Source organism: Oryctolagus cuniculus, chromosome 2 (genome assembly GCF_964237555.1).
Source record: "Oryctolagus cuniculus chromosome 2, mOryCun1.1, whole genome shotgun sequence".
NCBI classification, from domain to species: Eukaryota; Metazoa; Chordata; class Mammalia; order Lagomorpha; family Leporidae; genus Oryctolagus; species Oryctolagus cuniculus.
The window spans coordinates 106,306,391-106,324,970 of NC_091433.1; the positions used below are offsets into that span (position 1 = coordinate 106,306,391).

Genomic DNA, 18,580 nt, shown 5'->3' on the forward strand with positions numbered 1-18,580 from the left:
GAAGGGGAGAGGGAGTGGGAAAGGGGAGGGTTGTGGGTGGGAGGGACGGTATGGGGGGGAAGCCATTGTAATCCATAAGTCGTACTTTGGAAATTTATATGCATTAAATAAAAGTTTAAAAAAAATACAGGAAAAAAAAATTAAAATCCAACTTTCATTTGATCTTTGCTTATCATTGACAAGAATCCCCAAGTGGAAATCCTGTGAGGGTATTCAACTTTCACTAGGGTTGCTAAGAAAATAAACATCAAAGATTATTTCATTTATTTTTTCAATAATGAAGTATTTCTTTCACGTAGTAGGGCAAATAAGAGAAGATCTATCCTCTCAGCTTACTATAGACTTGAGTTGCTGAACAAAGGACAAAGAGTACAATGACATAAAACAAAGAAAAAAGTACACTCACCCCATCTGGAAAATATAAGTTCCTCTGTCATCCAACTCAATTGGCCAAAACTCCAAAGAAAAATCATGCACAGAAATTCTGGGTGAACTGCTTGGGTTTAGCCCAACACGTCCATGTGACTCGCCACTTTTGTACCATCTTATAGTGCTTGGTTTGCTCTTTTGCTCAGATGAAGATAAGCAAAATTTCAAATAGAAGGGTTCCCCTTCCACTGCAGTAATGTGAGGTCGTGAAGTGCAAGTTTCTTCAAAAGATAAGCAAAGGAAAAAGGAAAAAATAAAAATGTACAGGTAATTCTTTTTCTTCACATAATGCATTATGTGAAGAAGCAAGGTTAGTTAAGAAATCCCTGCAAAATCTCAGCAACACGTTCCTGTACATTCTGTTATCTAAGCATCATTTTTTTTCCAAAACTAGACAGGATAAGACACTTTCAGAACATTGGTGAAGGCAAAACTCCCAACAGCTTTTCCCGAATAGGAAGGTGTCAAAACTTGACCCAGCATAGCTAGATGTTTGGTAAGCATTGTGTCATCCTTTAAAAGGAAATATTACACATCACAACTGGAAGAAAGAAAACTAGAGAAGTATTGTCATGCAAGTATTGTTTACTCCACACACCCCCAACTAAGGCTGCGTCTGCATGAAACAGAAGACAATAACCTAGAGACCTCGGTGTTTTTCATCTGTGTCATCAGATGTCCCTTCCAGCTTGTGTCCAGGCAGTCGACCTAACCATTTCCCAGGCAGGAGTGGAGCTAGCTAAAGTATGCATGAGTAGCTTATGGTCTTTGTATATTTGTCATTACTGTAAGGGATAATCCAGAACTGATTCATATAATCTCACTTCCCTTCTTTGAACTCTCTCTCCTCCTCCTCCTCCCTCCCTCTTTCTCAATTAACCCAGTTTCTGTAGCTTTGAAATTTTATCAGATCCTTTCATCTACACAGAGTAGGCGCTGAGTCTCCTCCTTTCACACTTCTGTGAGTTCAAAGGCATCCTCAGTGGGTTTTTCTCATAGCCCGTCCTCCTGTGGCTGAAGGATGTGTTTTACCTGTATCTGGAGAATAGGAATCTTTTATTTGGATGAAACATTTCCCTGAGGACATAAACAAAATGCCCTCCTTAGAGTTAGGGCTTCTTTCACAAAGCAACAGTCTGGTTTTAACTCAGTGTTCTTAACCACAACAAAAGGAGGAAGTGGCTCAAATGACAGTCGCTCTTTGAAACCATGAATGTCGAGTCCATCATAGGTACAAGAGCTAACGCTTAGTTGGTGCTAAACAATCTCTAGTCTACCTTTCAATACTTCAGCAGAGAAGTTGTGGATATTAGTTTTAACTGACATTCAAAACTATGGCAAGTCATTAGCAAATTATTTTTGGCTTTTAGAGATAATATAATAAAGTGCATGAATCACGGCCATCTGATCTTTTGTGTCTGGAATATTTTGTGTGTCATCATGTCTTTGACAGGCAACCATGCTGCTGCATACAGCAGTCATGTGTTCTTCTCTCATTGTTATGTAATATCCAAATGTGTTCCTTTGAGTATCTGACAACTTATCCATTCTATTAATTAATGAATTTTGGGCATTTGGGTTATTGGGCAAGTATCTGGTAGATATTTAAGTTATTTCCAGATTTCCATGTTTTGGTAATATATAAAAAAGTTTCCATAAGCATATACTGTGTATTTTGAGGGACTTAGACACTCATTTGTCTTTGGAGGTAATTATCATTTAAAGAACCTAGCATGAAATACATATTCTGCAGGGGTGGGTGGCTGGCAGTTGAAAGAGCAGCAAACTGCTGGCGCTGTGGCTCACTAGGCTAATTCTCCACCTGCGGTGCCAGCACACCGGGTTCTAGTCCCAGCCAGGGTGCCGGATTCTGTCCTGGTTGCCCCTCTTCCAGGCCAGCTCTCTGCTGTGGCCCCGGAAGGCAGTGGAGGATGGCCCAAGTGCTTGGGCCCTGCACCCCATGGGAGACCAGGAGAAGCACCTGGCTCCTGGCTTCGGATCAGCACGGTGCACCGGCCGCAGCGCACCGGGGGCAGTGCACCGGCCGCAGCGGCCATTGGAGGGTGAACTAACGGTAAAGGAAGACCTTTCTCTCTGCCTCTCTCTCACTGTCCACTCTGCCTGTCAAAAAATAAAAAAAAAAAAAGAAAGAAAGAGCAGCAAATGGTGTTCGACATCTAATTTTACATTTTTAACACTGGAGGCTTTGTTAATTAACATAATGTTTGTTGGAAATGGTAGTACAACAATTGTAGATTTGTAGAATGAAGAATTTATACGCTGCAGAGTTATAGAATAAAGAATGAGTGAAATTCAATTTGTGTGGAGTCCAAAGTGCCACAATAGGCACTTCCTCTCTTCCATGAACCCAGCAGGGCCCAGAACCTGCATCCTTTAGAATGAAGCCTGTGTTTGGAATTGTCTTGACTTTGGAAAATGATAGGATGCCATCACCTAATTTCAAATGGATTAAATGAGCCTTATCCTAAGTGTAGTCTATTCACGAAAGGTGTGCTCCAAGCATCTAAAAGGACAAGGAGCTGGGATCTCAGTGATCATATACCACAGGCTGTAGAATTGCTTTCTGCATCTGAAACTTGTCCTGGTGTTACCTGGGAGTGAGGTTATCAGTGTGTGTCCACAGAGCCCCGGGCTCATGACACATTTTCCTGCACCTTGCTTTTCACTTAGTAGTTTTGAACAGATCATCCCACATCAAGAAGAGAGGGTCAACCTCACCTCTCTAACATGTGGGCAGTACAGCATCATATGAATCCGCACAATACACAAACCATTTAAGTAACTACACCCCTAGATTGGAGTTGTACTATTTGAAGACAACACAAAGTTAATTCTGCTTTCTCTTCAGCAGTAATTCTCTAAATAGTGGTGATGGGCCCATGTGTTTCTCTCTATAAATCAACAAAAATTACATCTGTGCTCCCCTGTTCTCTTCCAAAGTTAATGAAAAATCTTCCTATCCTATTATGGAACTCTTCTCCAAACAATGAGCATTCAGACTCCTTCCAATTTAGGGGGAAAAGGCATCAAGGCAGTCATTGTCAATACATTAAAACTGGTATCTGACACCTGCTGTGAAGTCTACCTGAGCTCCCCAGTCTAACCAGTCTTTCTGGTGTATCATTGATAACACTAACATGTGTTGAAGATCTGTAAGGGACTTTCCCACTCTCTGTTCTTATTATAACCTAAATAATGAGATGAAGCTTTGCCTTCTCCTTCAGGAAGGAGAATTTGCACAAAACTTTCTAAAAACCAACAGTGAAGGTGTCTGTTTGCTCCTCAATTTCATATAACACAAAGCAAATTTTCATTTCAGACAAATGTGATTTATTTCCTGGCACAGGTGTTTATATCTTGCTCTCTCTACATAAACTCAGAGAGCTAAATCTTTTCCAGTTGTACCATACATGTCTTCTCTATTTAATCCCACTCATGTGAAAGATTCATTCATCAAGTGATTAAGATATATATCATTTATATGAAAGGCAGAATTAAAAAAGAGAAGGAGAGGCAGAGAAGGAAAGAGAGAGATAGCTTCCCTCTTCTGGTTCACTCCTAAACTGACCACAACAGCTGGGTCTGGGCCAGGCTGAAGCCAGGAGCCAAGAACTCCGCCCTGGTCTCCCACATGGGTGGCAGGGTCCCACGACCTAGGACCATCTTTCACTGCCTTCCCAGGTAGATTAGCAGGGAACTGGATAGCAAGTGGAGCAGCTGAGACTTGAACTGGCACATCCATGTGGAATGCCAGCATTGCAAGTGGCAGCTCAACTTCCTGTGCCTCAACTCTATAAAGTAAAACTTTAAATCACCAACTTTAATAAATTCAGCACCAAGTAGCTTCCTCCAAAGAAAAACCAAAGCCTGATTTTCCTGCTAGATTCCTAATGGAAAATGTTGGTGAATAATTATTATCACTTACCTGCTGTGTGTACAAGTACAAGCACCAAAATTGTCAGGGGTAATTCTCTCTGACGCATGCTTGGGTAGGATTTAGCTTCAAATGATGTCTCTGGAAAACAGAATAACACTAGTACAGGCAGAGCTTTCTCACAAAAGCATACCCAACTTAAACAAGCTTCTGGAATACAGACTTTAAAAGCCAGCCCACAGGATTCTCCTATTCCTTATACTGGCATCAATTGTTAAAACTTTCAGCCATAAAGAATTGATAAAATTGGGCCAGTGCCACAGCTCACTAGGCTAATCCTCTGCCTTGCGGCGCCGGCACACTGGGTTCTAGTCCCGGTCAGGGTGCAGGATTCTGTCCCGGTTGCCCCTCTTCTAGGCCAGCCCTCTGCTATGGCCAGGGAGTGCAGTGGAGGATGGCCCAAGTGCTTGGGCCCTGCACCTCATGGGAGACCAGGAGAAGCACCTGGCTCCTGGCTCCGGATCAGCACGGTGCACCAGCTACAGCGCACCGGGGGCAGCACGCCGGCCGCAGCAGCCATTGGAGGGTGAACCAACGGCAAAGGAAGACCTTTCTCTCTGTATCTTTCTCTCACTGTCCACTCTGCCTGTCAAAAAAAAATAAATAAATAAAAGAATTGATAAAATTGATACAACAGTAAATTTCACCTTCCAGAGGAAATTTCTAATAATGTGATTTCCTAATACAGTGGAGCCTGATAAGTTTTAGGCCTGGCCTATTAAATTGTGTCTCCGAGGTCAAAGTCGAGGGCCATGATAATTCTAGAAAATCTCTTATTCTATCTATAAAAGCCTGTGATACACCAAGATATGCACAACAGTTCTGCCCATGTAGGAGTGTGTGTGTGTGTGTGTGTGCACATGCTCATCATGATTTGTAATTAGATCTTCATTTTTAGTTGAATTTTTAGAAATCCATGTTCTTTCTGCAGAGAAGGAGTTTTATAAGTCTAGGAAGTAAGTCTATTTTGCTCATGAGTATAACACCAAAATCCAGCACAACGCCTTGCACGTAGCAAGCACTATGATTTTGTCAATGAAAAACAGTTGTATACATTTGTGTAGGTGTGCACTCACATGTTCATATGTGTTTTTCTTAGTTTTATTTATGAATTATTTGAAAGGCAGAGAGAGAAGAAGAGAGAAGGAAAGAGCTCTTCCAACTGCTGCCTCACTCCTCAAATGTTTGCAATAGCAAGGACTGCGCCAGACTGAAGGCAGGAGCCAGGAATTACACCCAGGTTTCCTATGTACCCACATAGGAATCCAAGAACTTGAACCAGCATCTGCTGCCTCTGAGGATGTGCAGTACCGGAAGCTGAATTAAAAGCGAAGGAGGGGTGGGGGCTGGGATAAGCTACTGCCTGCAGTGCCGGAATCCCTTATGGGTGCCCATTTGAGTCCTGGATGCTCCACTTCCAATCTAACCCCTGATAACATGCCTGGGAGAGCAGTGGAAGATGGCCCAAGTACATGGGCTCCTGCCACCCAAGAAGACCCAGGAGAAGCTTCTGGTTCCTGACATTAGCTTGGCCCCACCCTGGTTATTGTGGCCATTTGGGGAGTAAACCAGTGGGTGGAAGATTCTCTCTCGCTCTCTCTGTCTCTCTAACTCTGCCTTTCAAATAAATAAATCTTTTTTTAAAAAATGCAGAGGACCCAGAAATTAAAGTGGAACTCTCATTTGGAATGCAATGTCCCAAGAGGTCGCTTCCAGCTGAGCCATGATGCACAGCCACCACGTGTGTTTATTTTGGGGAAATGGAGAGACAAGTGCCAGTTTCCTGCACTTCAGCACCATCCTCCACATTGACCATGACCTTGGGGAACAGAGATCTGCATTGAAATTTTATCCCATTTCAACCCAAACTTTATCTTCGTAATTACAATTTCAGGGAGTAGAATGGAGGAAGGATTCTGCTCAGGATGTTACCAACCCCACGTTGTTTGGCTCACTTGCAAACAGAAATTAACAGGAGGCCAAGGTGCAACCCAGACAAGGTTTATTGGGGGCTTGTGCTGAAGCTCAAGAGAGACAGCATGGCCAGAAGAAGTTCTATGGACTGTCTCATGAGGAAAACTGGGCAGGGCTTTTCATTGGGTGGGGGGAGGTGGTTCATTCTCAGCACACAGCACTTTGGTTTGCACCATACTCAATGTCCTGCACAAGTATAGCTCCTTCTTGGCACAGGATCCACTCAAAATGGAGATGTTGCTCACTGCTGCCACCCCAGGACAGAACATTTTACAAACAATCCTACCTTCCTTGTTTACCGCACACCTCTCTGTCTCTGGACGGAGGGCACACAGAAGGATGGAAAGAGCTTGGTTTCAGGGATATGCACACTGGAGCTGGCAATTTGAGCCCTCAGAAGCTGTGCAACCTTGGGCAAGTTACTTAAAAGTCTCAGAGCCCACTTGCTCATTACCAACACAAAGATGAAAACAAGGCCTACTGCCCAAGTCACTGAGTGATAAAAGCATCGGATATTTATGAAAATTTCTGGGTACATGATAACCTCCCCAGCCAGGATAATTCCACTCTCACCAACTGCCACTCATCTCCCATCCTTGAAAAGAGATTACTCATGCCTGAATCCTAGAAAAAGTTCAGTGACTCAGCTTCCAAATCGGTTACGCTAGTCTTATGAATTACATCATCAAACATTTGATGGAATTTCCAGGAGATAATAATCCGTAATGTAAAGGCAATGAGGATATATGTATGGAAAGTACCAACTGCACATAATCAAATTAGAACAGCGTTAAGATGTAAAATGTCCCCCGTCCCTACACCCCAACACACATTTTGTTATTAATGCTGTCTATTCTTTTATGTTACTTATAGTGAAAACCCTTTTTTTTTATATCATTTCTCTGGATTACATAGCCTTAAAAGAGCATAATCTTTTTTTTTAATTTTCAAGATCTAAGGATGATGATACTATTCAGTAGTCTGATAAGTCAACTCTGAGTTTCAATATGAAACATGTTAAGATCCCAGTAGACCAAAAAACCCTCATATTTGTCTCTATGTATACAAAAATTTTAATGCATTTGTTAATTATCATGAGTGAATTTGAGATTTTATTAAATGATGAATTCATTTCCAAAAAAAAGAAAGAGAACTCTTCTGAGTCGTCTCATAATCACCCTAACAAGTACAAATGGGAGACCAGGAGAAGTACCTGGCTCCTGCCTTCGGATCAGCGCGGTGTGCCAGCTGCAGCACGCCGGCCGCGGCGGCCATTGGAGGGTGAACCAACGGCAAAAGGAAGACCTTTCTCTCTGTCTCTCCCTCTCTCACTGTCCACTCTGCCTGTCAAAAAAAAAAATTAAAACAAATGAAGCAGATGTAAGAGAACATATATACTAAATTTCTTGCATGTAGAAATTTGGGGGTGTATTTCTTAGTGTTATGTGTGATGTTGATAACTTTGTGGTTTTGTTTTCTGTAACTTTTACATTTCTTTCTTTTTAAAGTCTTTTTCTGTTTTCTAAAGCAATATATGTCCAATGTAGAACACTTATAAAATGAAAGTGGAAAGAGGAAAATGATGTCAACATATATAGTATTTTAGTATGTTTTCTCTTACTTTTTCTATATGTTTTCATATAATTAAAATGGCAGTTAAATAATTCCATGCCCCTCCTTTCCACTTAATAGTAAATGATGAATATTTTCCTGTGTCACAAAACTCTCTGTAACACCGTCTTAATTGCCAGCTAACACTCCTTCATGTGGCTCTATTAGCATTTCCAAGATGAATTATATTATGAATTCCCCCAACAACCATTTTCATGTGTAGCAGGGAATGGCCCAGTTTGGGGGCCATGGCCTCTGGTGTCACCCTGGCTGAGTGATGAACTATTCATTCTACCCTTTACCAGCTGCACGATTTTGAGCTTTACCCTCTGAACATCAATTTCTTTTTCCACAGAAGGCTATAAGAGAACAAACTCCCAAAGCTGATGGGAAAGTTACTTTTGTGAAGTATCTGGTGAATAAATGCTGGCTATTATTATAATATGCTTACATTTCTATTACTATTATTTGCTTATATTTCTTGGACGACTACATGGCAGTACAGTGAAATGCATTGAAGAACACATTTGGAACATGATAAATGAATACTGCCAAATCACATCCCAGAAGTGTTGCAATAATTCATACTCCCTCCCTCAGTAGTACAGAATAGCACCTTGCTACTGCACCCAGAAAATTAGCATTTTCATTTTCAAAGCCTAATCAGGTAAGCAAAAATTTTTAAATTATATATACACATTTGTATACAAATATATGTGTGTGTGTGTGTGAGAGAGAGAGAGAGAGAGAGAGAGAGAGAGAGAGGCAGAGGTAACTCCCATGTGTTGGTTAACTCCCCCCAAATGCCTAGAATGCAAGGCTTGCTGAAGACTGGAGCCAGGTACTACATCCAGGTCTCTCACATGTGTGGCAGGAACCCAATTACCTGAGCCACCACTGCTGTGGACTAGGATCTGCATCAACAGGAACCTGGAGTCAGGAGTCAAAGCTAGAAATGGAACTGATACACTTTGATCTGGCATTCGGGCATCTTAGCCAGCACCTTAACTACTAGATCAAACACCTGCCCCTCATTATTTTCAGAATCTGCATCTCTTTTGGTATAAATGAGGAACACACTAATCATTTATTAGTAACCATTTTATTATTATTTTTTTTTTTTTTGACAGGCAGAGTGGACAGTGAGAGAGACAGAGAGAAAGGTCTTCCCTTGCTGTTGGTTCACCCTCCAATTGCCACGGCGGCTGGCGCGCTGCGGCCGGCACACCACGCTGATCCAATGGCAGGAGCCAGGTGCTTCTCCTGGTCTCCCATGGGGTGCAGGACCCAAGCACTTGGGCCATCCTCCACTGAACTCTCTGGCCACAGCAGAGAGCTGGCCTGGAAGAGGGGCAACCGGGACAGAATCCGGAGCCCCGACCAGGACTAGACCCCGGTGTGCGGGCGCCGCTAGGTGGAGGATTAGTCTAGTGAGCCGCAGCGCCGGCCTTTATTTTCATGTTTATACACCATTTAATAATATCTTTGTCCGATTCTCGGATTTTTTTATTTTTAAATTTTTTGACAAACAGAGTAGACAGTGAGAGAGAGAGACAGAGAAAAAGGTCTTCCTTTTGCCGTTGGTTCACCCTCCAATGGCCACCACGGCTGGCGCGCTGTGGCCGGCGCACCGTGCTGATCCGAAGCCAGGTGCTTCTCCTGGTCTCCCAGGAGGGGCAACCGGGACAGAATCCGGAGCCCCGACCAGGACTAGAACCAGGTGTGCCACCGCCTCTAGGTGGAGGATTAGCCTAGTGAGCCACAGAGCTGGCCAATATTTAACTATTTCACCCACCAACAATTTATTTACTTGTTTGGACTGAAGATAGAATCTAATTAAACTTACTTTTCCCAAATAGTTACTAAATTCTTTTCTACTCTTAAGTACATAGTCTTGTCTTTCCTTTAAAATTTGTTGGTACCAATTCCTCACGTACAGGTCCTCCCTGAGCACTCTATGGAAAATGTAGCAGAGCTGCTAGCCCAAGTGCAAATACACACACACACACACACACCCCTTTCCTCTTCACCTAGCTTCGTTCATCTGTTCATAGCACTTATAACTAATTGACATATTTCCACTTCTTATCTACTTGTTGGTTTATTATTTGCTGGAAACTGATACTCAAGAAAGAGAAACAGCCAAGCTAGTTTCTTTCTTTCTTTTCTTTCTTTCTTTCTTTCTTTCTTTCTTTCTTTCTTTCTTTCTTTCTTTCTTTCTTTCTTTCTTTTGGGGGGGAGGCAGAGTTAGACAGTGAGAGAGAGAGAGAGACAGAGACAAAGCTCTTCCTTCCGTTGGTTCACCCCCAAAATGGACGCTACGCAGGCACGCTGCACTGATCCGAAGCCAGGAGCCAGGTGCTTCCTCCTGGTCTCCCATGTGGGTGCAGGGCCCAAGCACTTGGGCCATCCTCCACTGCCTTCCCGGGGCACAGCAGAGAGCTGGACTGGAAGAGGAGCAAGCGGGACAGAATCCGGCGCCCCAACCGGGACTAGAAACCGGGGTGCCGGCACCTCATGCGGAGGATTAGCCTAGTGAGCCATGGCGCCGGCCCCAAGCTAGTTTCACAAATGGTCCAGCCCAGATTACAGCTGATGTCATCAACTGGCACCACAAATCAATGTAAATTGCCTAGATACAAATCGTACCATTAGCAAAACATGCAATTGCGCACCTCCTCAGATAAACTGATTTGATGGAAATCACAACAGCAGCAAATTTGAGTAATGTAAATGTATTCTTTACAGCATCGCATGCAGTCTATGAAACGATAGAAAATTATCTCTCCCACCCGTGCACGTGCACACGTGCACACACACTTCCACATTAAGGATCAAAGAATCTGTGGGATTTGGCTTTCCAACTGCCGGACCAGGAAAGTCACTGCTACTTCATGGCCTTGGTCACAGAAGCATCTGTCACTGTCATCCTCATGATTTTCCCAAATCCCACCCTGCATGTGCTTATTCTGCCACCCGACACCCTCCCCTCTGGCCCTGCCCCAGGCTCCTGCAGTCCTTCCAATGTGGTTGCCTGGTTTCTGCTCTTCAACTGCTGCTGCCCAGGCAGGGCAGAACTGTCCAAGCCTGCACCACAAGGTGTCTCCACCACTCCAGAACCAGCCCCTGCTTCCCAGCCCAGCACCACGCATTGCCAAACCAGAAAACTCTGCCTTTATCTGTGCTCAGCGACACCAGGCATGCTGTCCCCAGCACATGTACAGACCCAGTTCCCAAGTGCACCCTTCCCAGCTCATCCAAGGACCTTGGGTTGAGAGGCCTGCCCAGTTCCCAGCGCTGCGTAAGCCACAGCAAGTGTTTCCGGATGCCCTGAGACCGGAGCAGGAGAAAGATGTGACACTGCCACAGTAGCTTCAGACCCCTATCTCTGGTAGGTGTGTCTGGTATGTGTGATACAGGGGGGCATTTTAACTTATGGAAGACCTCAGATCAAAGACAAAGACCTTGGGCTGGGGAAAATCCAGGTGCCGATCTGGGATCTAGTCCTCGCAAGCTAGAAGCCCTGGGGTGAATAAAAATCGGTGATACAGGTGAGTTAGTCCTTCTCCCTTTTATTAAGCTTGAATCAAGTACCTACTTTGATTAAAAGAATATAAGCTTTCTACATAGTGTGGGACACACAGTAAGTGCTTAATAAATGATCACTATTGTCATTTATCCCAGCTGTTCCCACCTTTCCAGAAAAAAACTGGGAAAAGTTAATGATGCTTTCCTGTCAATTGCTCCTCTGTATTCACACGCACACGGGGAGCGCGCGCGCGCACACACACACACACACAGGTATACATATTTATCTTTTTTTTTTTTTCACGATCCCTGCTCCTGAGGCTGCGTGGTCCCAGGCTCCTCGCAGTGAGCAGGGGGCTCGAATGGTCTCAGAGCTTGTCCTTACCTTTCGAGGGGCGTCCCCGAGGCTGGGGCAGGGATGGTCGTCCCTTGCTGCACACCAGGTCGCGGCTACGGGGAGGCAGAGCTGAGAAAGCAGGTGATAAGGGGAGATCCCGGCCTCAGACAGCTGTGAAATAGGGCAGGAAGGAAGGGAGCCGCGAGGGCGGGGGAGTGGGCAGAGGGGTGCGATTAAAGCGATAAGGCGAGGGTTTGCAAAAAGCCAAGGCACAGAAGAATCTGGCTACTGCAGGCTGCAGGTGGGCGCTGTTCCCCGCCGGGGATGGAGTCTCGCGATGCGGGGTACCGGGGTGCTCCCAGTCGGGAGTGTTCCAGAGTGCGAGGTGCGCCGTGCGCTCCTGCCCGCGAGCCCGGCCCGAGCACCGGTTCCTCCACCCGAGGCCCCGCCCGCCTGCTCCCGAGTCGCAGGATCGCGGGGGCGCTGGGCCGCGGCTGGAAAACCCCACCCCTCGTCCCTACGCTGTCGGGACCTTCCGCCCCAGCTGCAAGACGGGGCGCTGGCCCCCTGAACCCCCGGCGGCGGCCGTGTGACCTGCAGGACCTGGAAGTGGCGCTTGGGAGCACGAAGGCTGTAGCGCGCACCCTTCAGGCCAGCGGGCGCCAGGAACGCGAGCACTGAGACCGGGGGTGACACCTGCGCCCCGCCGACCCGGGAAAGGGTTGGGGTGGGACGAGCAAGCCAATCTAGGGACACAGATTAACCCAGAAGAAGGGCACCTGTGGATCCCGCGGACAACCTTCTAGAAACGTAGTTTCAATCAGGATTCTGAAAGGTATCCACTGACAGTTGGGTCAAGACTGCAGTTCCATGTTCTCTTGCCCATTAAATGCAGCAGCCATACGCTATGGGGAACAGCTCCGCGCCCTTGGCAAGCGTGAGGTCCCAACAGGACTCCCTGGGGACACTCATGTTCTACTGCTGGGCTCCTGGCGTCCCACTATGTCGCCTCCTTCAAGGGGACTGACCGGATCAGCCCCGATGTGTAAATTAATTCTATCTTGCCAACATTTCATGAAAAGTAGTAACAACCAAAGTTAACTCGAAGTACATTTTTGAGAGATGTTATATATACTGATAGGCCATTGGAGAATTATACTAATTAAGAGGATTTAAATTGTGTCCTCCATAACACAGCCATGAGATGGAGCATAAGTATTTTCTAAATGTTCAGAAATTTTTCAATGACATGCCAAATGTTTCTATTATGATGTTAGGTAGAAAAAAATGAAAAATTTCATACAGCATAATCTCATTTATACAAACAGCATATGTAACTATAAATTAAAATGTTTTGAAATAGAAGAAAATTTACCAACTTAATCTTAAGGTCATGGATATTTGAATGATTTTTTTTAATTGTGCTTTTTTACTTTCAGGTCTTCTATAATATGCTTCTGTCACTTTAATACTGGGAGAATACTATTACTAAAGTGAATAACAATGAAAGAAAATCTAGAATTTGAAAAAACTCATAAAGGCAACTGAAATAAGATAGTTAAATAAGGTCAGCAGCATTGAGATGATAAAACTGAGCATTCAATCATACAAAATAAAATAAAATGTTGGAAACAAGATTTATACCAATAATTTGCCCAATGGGCTCAGAATACTCTTTAAAACAATATTTATTTATTTTGAAAGTCAGAGTTACAGAGAGTGACGGAGAGACTGTGAGAGATCCATCTGCTGGTTCACTCCCCAGATGGCCACAAAGGCTAGCACTGTGCCAGGCTGAAGCCAGGGGCCAGGAATTTCTTCTGGGTCTCCCACCTGGATGGCAGGGGTCCAAATACTTGGGCCACTTTCTGTTGGCTTTCCCAGGCCATTCAGCAGGGAGCTGAATGGGAAGTGGAGTAGCCAGGACGCAAACCATGGGATATTAGGGTATTGCAACCCCGGCCCCCAGAATGCTCTTCAAGATGACATGACAATCTAACTGTAAAACATTTAGCTTCCAAGACACTGTGGCAAAAAAGAAAGACCTAAATGAAAGATCTCTGTGAGTGAGATCCCAGCGGAAACAACGGACCATTAAAGAAGGAGGTATCTTTCTCTGAAGGGAGAAGAGAACTTCCACTTTGACTATGTCCCTGTCTAAATAAGATCGGAGTTGGTGAACTCAAGAGGCTTCCATAGCCTTGGCAGCTCATGACAAGAGCCTTGGGCGATTACTGACATCATAAAGAAGAGTGTCAATTATTAAATCAACAACAGGAGTCACTGTGCACTTACTCCCCATGTTGGATCTCTGTCCTTCATGTGTTGTACTATGTGAATTAACGGTATAACTAGTACTCAAACAGTACTATACACTTTGTGTATCTGTGCGGGTGCAAACTGTTAAAATCTTTACAGTATATACTAAATTGATCTTCTGTATATAAAGATAATTGAAATAAAAAAAAACATTTCGCTTCATGTTGAGAAAGAGCAGGGTGAAGGATTGAGGGTACACATTTCTGGGCCTTGTGCATCCAGCCAGATTGGGGCAAATAAAGTAAACTTACGTGATGAAACCCTAACTCAACCTTGGGTCCCCTTGACGCTCCTACTCCTCAGACCTCAGGTCCCTGAATGTGATACAGAGCACAATTCAGCAAGGAGGAACCAGGAGATCTCTCATTGTTTTAAGTTTATTTATTTACTTTAAAAGCAGAGCAACACAGACTGAGATACAAACTCGGATGCATTCGTCCATAAAACCAAGCGCTGTTGCCCTCCCAGGAAGCCACACTGGGAGTCTATCTGGGCAGTTTGTGCGGCACAGGCATTTGGTATCTCACGTGCTTCCAGAACTTGGACTTCAGGGACCATTTGTTGGCAACATTGTCTTCCCTCCACTTGATGGTGCCCTGCACTTCCATCAGGTGCTTGAGAGAATCCTGCAGAGCGTCTGGCTCGCTCAGAGCCTCCATCTCAATCAGGATCGCCTTGGAGTCATTCTGGATGAGGGTGCTGTGCAGGGCGATCTCCTGCTCGTAGGCAAACTCTTTGCTGTGCACGATGACAGGAGACAGGATGAAAATGTGCCGCCTGCTCTTGCATATGCTGGATTCCACCGCGGTGACCGCATCTAGTCATTCAAGAAAATGGATAAAGATTTCCTGTCATTGTTTTTTTTAAAGTCTAATGCTTTGATCATGTGTTATTGTTGGGGTTGGCTCTGTGGCACAGAAGGTTAAGCCTCTGCCTGCAGTGCTGGCATCCCATACAGGCACCAGTTGGATTCCCGGCTGCTCTACTTCTGATCCAGCTCCCTGCTAATGTGCCTGGGAGAGCAGTGGAGAATGACCCAAGTATGGGCCCCTGTACCCATGTGGGAGACCCAGAAGAAGCTCCAGGCTCCTGACTTTGGATCGGCCCAGCTTCGGCAGTTGCAGTTGTTCAGGGAATAAATTAGTGGATGGAAGATTCTCTCTCTCTCTCTCTCTCCTCCTCCTCCTCCTCCTCCTCTCTTTCCCTGTAACTCTGCCTCTCAAATGCATAAATAAATCTTTGTTTAAACATAAGTGCTATTGTTATACTAGGAATATATACATATAGATTATAGATAATATAAGCAAGTTATATTGGTAAACTCTTTTATGAGATTCTGACACTGACCAATTCTCTGATTCAGAATGGTAGACATGTACATGGAGAAAGGACTTGATTTGTTTTTCCTCCCTTCATCACGAGAATATCAGCCTCAGTACCCTCTTTTCCCCACATAGGTCAGTCCTAAGACAGACAGTCCAGCTCAAAGGAGGGTAGAGGTATTTAGGCTACCGTTTCATGGAAGACTTAGAATTCAAGTTCACAGGGATGTATCTTCCTAGAATATTATCTTTGTAGAATATTTGCTTTCTTACATTAAAAGGCCTTGCTACTCAAAAGAATACTAATCCAGGAAGCCTTACCCTTCTCAACTGACCAAGTCTCTAGGGAATTCTTAGATTATCTATCTATCTATCTATCTATCTATCATCTAACTCTATGTCTTCCACCCTCCCTCTCAAATAAGTAAATTTTAGGTTTATGCTCATGATGTCCTGGCCCCATTCACATGCCAAAACCTTCCTGATCTCTGGGGAATTAGAGAAAAGTTCACAAGCAGTCAAAGGTATTTGATGTAAATATATGTAGGAAAGAGAACAACAACTACTGAAATTACTAGCAAACTGACCAGACACATGAAATGGGCTAGGACTATTAAAGAAATAGAAGCCACAAGTCCACCTGTTCTGTTGCGAATACGAATTGGCAAGTGTTTCACTTACATGAATAAAGACACAAAATCCTCTAAAATGTTTCAGCCAATACCTCTGTATATCAGAGCAAAATTCTCCATTTTTAAGTCGGCTTTCAGACCTTCCCAAGGGAATTAAGAAGACAGTCAATTATCCTGATGGAGAGCACAGGAAATAAAGTTGGCCATTCAGCAATGTAGCTAAATGCATAGAGCGAAGGACTGCATGTCACTGACCAAGGACAATGATGACGTGAGAACAGCAAAGGACAAGTGTCTACTTTAAGATCTTTGGTCTGAAGGCCTTTCGTAGTAAGTGCAGTTCCTTATCTGCTGTAGGGCTCGGTTCACCTAGACATGAATTTCTGTCGCTGGGGTATGTTGGGAGCTTTACCTTCTCCAGGTAGCAGATCTCTCCCATAAATGCATAATTTATATCCACACTTATCTTCAAGGACATTGGGCATAATCTGATGAACAAAATATTCCACAGAACTGATCTCCTCTGAACTCTGTTGGTAATCGTGTGGATATATAACATAAGCATCATAGAGCTTTCCATCTGAAAATGAAAACAAGATGTACAACTCCATTACTTGATTTTAAAAATTCTCACTTGAGGCCTAATAGATATTCCTTGTCAAGCTTTATGGTTGAAGTGAAGGTATCTCATCTCCCAGAATATTCTAGAATCAAGGGATGATGACAACCATCCATTGCCACAAAACATGATCAGAAGGTAACACTCTCAGTCCCAAAGTTTTCTTCCTTTTCGTTCTGTCAAGCTGAACAATAGTAAGCAAGAGCCTGTCCAGTACAGTTCCAGCTATATTGTTCAGCTTGGTTACCCCTCTATCAGTCTGTGTTTACAGTAGACAGGGGCCTTCTTCTAGGCTCAACAGGCGTCAGTTTCATCTTCCACTTTCCCCACACAGTAGTTCCTCCCTTGTCTGTAGGGGATGCATTCCAAGACCCTCAGGGATGCCCAAAACTGTTCCAAACCCTGTATTTATTATGTTTTTTCCCTATCCATACATACAAATTAGGCACAGTAAGAGATTAACAACAATAACAGTAGTGTAGAACAGTTATAAAAATAGATGGCAATAACCTTCCCATCATCACTATTCACATGTTTGGGGACCATTATTGAGTAAAATAGAGGTTACATGAACACAGCAAGCATTGCAATATCACCATATTCAGTCTGAGAACTGAGACAGCACCAAAGTGACTGTAGTGTCCATAGCACAGATATGCCACACACAGGGGTGATTCCCTTCACAGGCAGGCACTATTTTGGAAATTCTCCATTAATAATTTGAGATTGGGGGCCAGAACTGTGGCAAAGCAGGTAGAGCCACCACCTGTAGTGCCAGCATCCCATATGGGAGCCGGTTCGAGTCCCAGCTTCTTGTCTTCCAATCCAGCTCTCTGCTATGGCCTGGGGAAGCAGTAGAAGATGGCCTGAGTCCTTGGGCCCCTGCACCCACGTGGGAGACCTGGAAGAAGCTTTTGGCTCCTGGCTTCGGATAGACACAGCTCCGGTCATTGCAGCCAATTGGGAAGTGAACCCGAAGATGGAAGACCTCTCTCTCTCTCTCTCTCTCTCTCTCTCTCTCTCTCTTCATCTCTCTCTCTCTCTTTCTCCCTCTCTCTCTACCTCTCCTTCTCTCTGTGTGTAACTCTGACTTTCAAATAATTGAATCTTTAAAAATATAATAGTTTGAGACTGCAGATGAACACAGGCAACTGAAACTGAAAAGCAAATCTATGGGTAAGGGGTAAGGCAGGGTCCCTGAACTTCCCCTGAGAAAGTGACAATGCTAAAGGTTGAAACTGTCAAGGGGTAGAATTTCTTAAGGGGTCTCTATTTTCCACACATCAGTCACAAATTAACTATATGGAAAAATCTAACATACAACTGCCTTGCAATTAACGTTTTAATTAACGTTTTAATTCATGAATTTGTATGCACAGATGCAAAGGTCTGGTCCTGGGTTTCAGGTAAATTGCACCTGCATTCTGATGAACCTGTCTAATCTGTTCACATCTGGAAGGCAGGAGAAATTTTATTACTGTGCTTAATTTAATAAAGTTTTTCCAAAACAGTTAAGCTTTTCTGGGCTTGGGGCAGAATATCTTCTTGAAGATTTAGATGGCATGATATCCCAATGGGAAGAAAATCTGAGTTATTGAGATGAATCCCAAGACCATGAGGAGCTACACAGCAGGGTGGAAAATGACCTCTAAATAGACTCAAAAAACCAATCGTGGAGCCGGCGCTGTGGCATAGTGGGTAAGGCTGCCGCCTGCAGTGCCAATATCCCATATGGGCACCAGTTCAGGCCCCGGCTGCTCCGCTTACAATCCAGCTCTCTGCTATAGCCTGGGAAAGCGGTGGAAGATGGCCCAAGTCCTTGGGCCCCTGCACCCATGTGGAAGACCTGGAAGA

General features: G+C 44.3%; 2 protein-coding genes across 6 annotated transcripts in view; both read right to left on the reverse strand.

Moving 5' to 3' along the window:
• The window catches only part of IL18R1 (interleukin 18 receptor 1), a 48,036-nt gene extending 35,770 nt beyond the window's left edge, over positions 1 to 12,266 (reverse strand). Inside the window, exons 1-3 of one of the 2 annotated variants that reach the window (XM_008252716.4) lie at positions 11,883 to 12,266; positions 4,376 to 4,465; positions 407 to 650 (exon numbers count right to left, since the gene is read on the reverse strand). In XM_008252716.4, the coding sequence (XP_008250938.2) occupies positions 407 to 650; positions 4,376 to 4,433 (302 nt within the window). In that variant the 5' untranslated portion in view covers positions 4,434 to 4,465; positions 11,883 to 12,266. 2 annotated transcript variants of the gene reach the window in all.
• A 2,250-nt stretch (positions 12,267 to 14,516) lies between these two features.
• The window catches only part of IL1RL1 (interleukin 1 receptor like 1), a 62,101-nt gene continuing 58,037 nt past the window's right edge, over positions 14,517 to 18,580 (reverse strand). For all 4 annotated transcript variants that reach the window (XM_070069681.1, XM_070069682.1, XM_070069680.1 and 1 more), the window contains 2 exons: positions 16,520 to 16,687; positions 14,517 to 14,970 (listed from right to left, as the gene is read on the reverse strand). In XM_070069681.1, the coding sequence (XP_069925782.1) occupies positions 14,639 to 14,970; positions 16,520 to 16,687 (500 nt within the window). In that variant the 3' untranslated portion in view covers positions 14,517 to 14,638. The remainder of the gene's footprint in view (positions 14,971 to 16,519; positions 16,688 to 18,580) is intronic.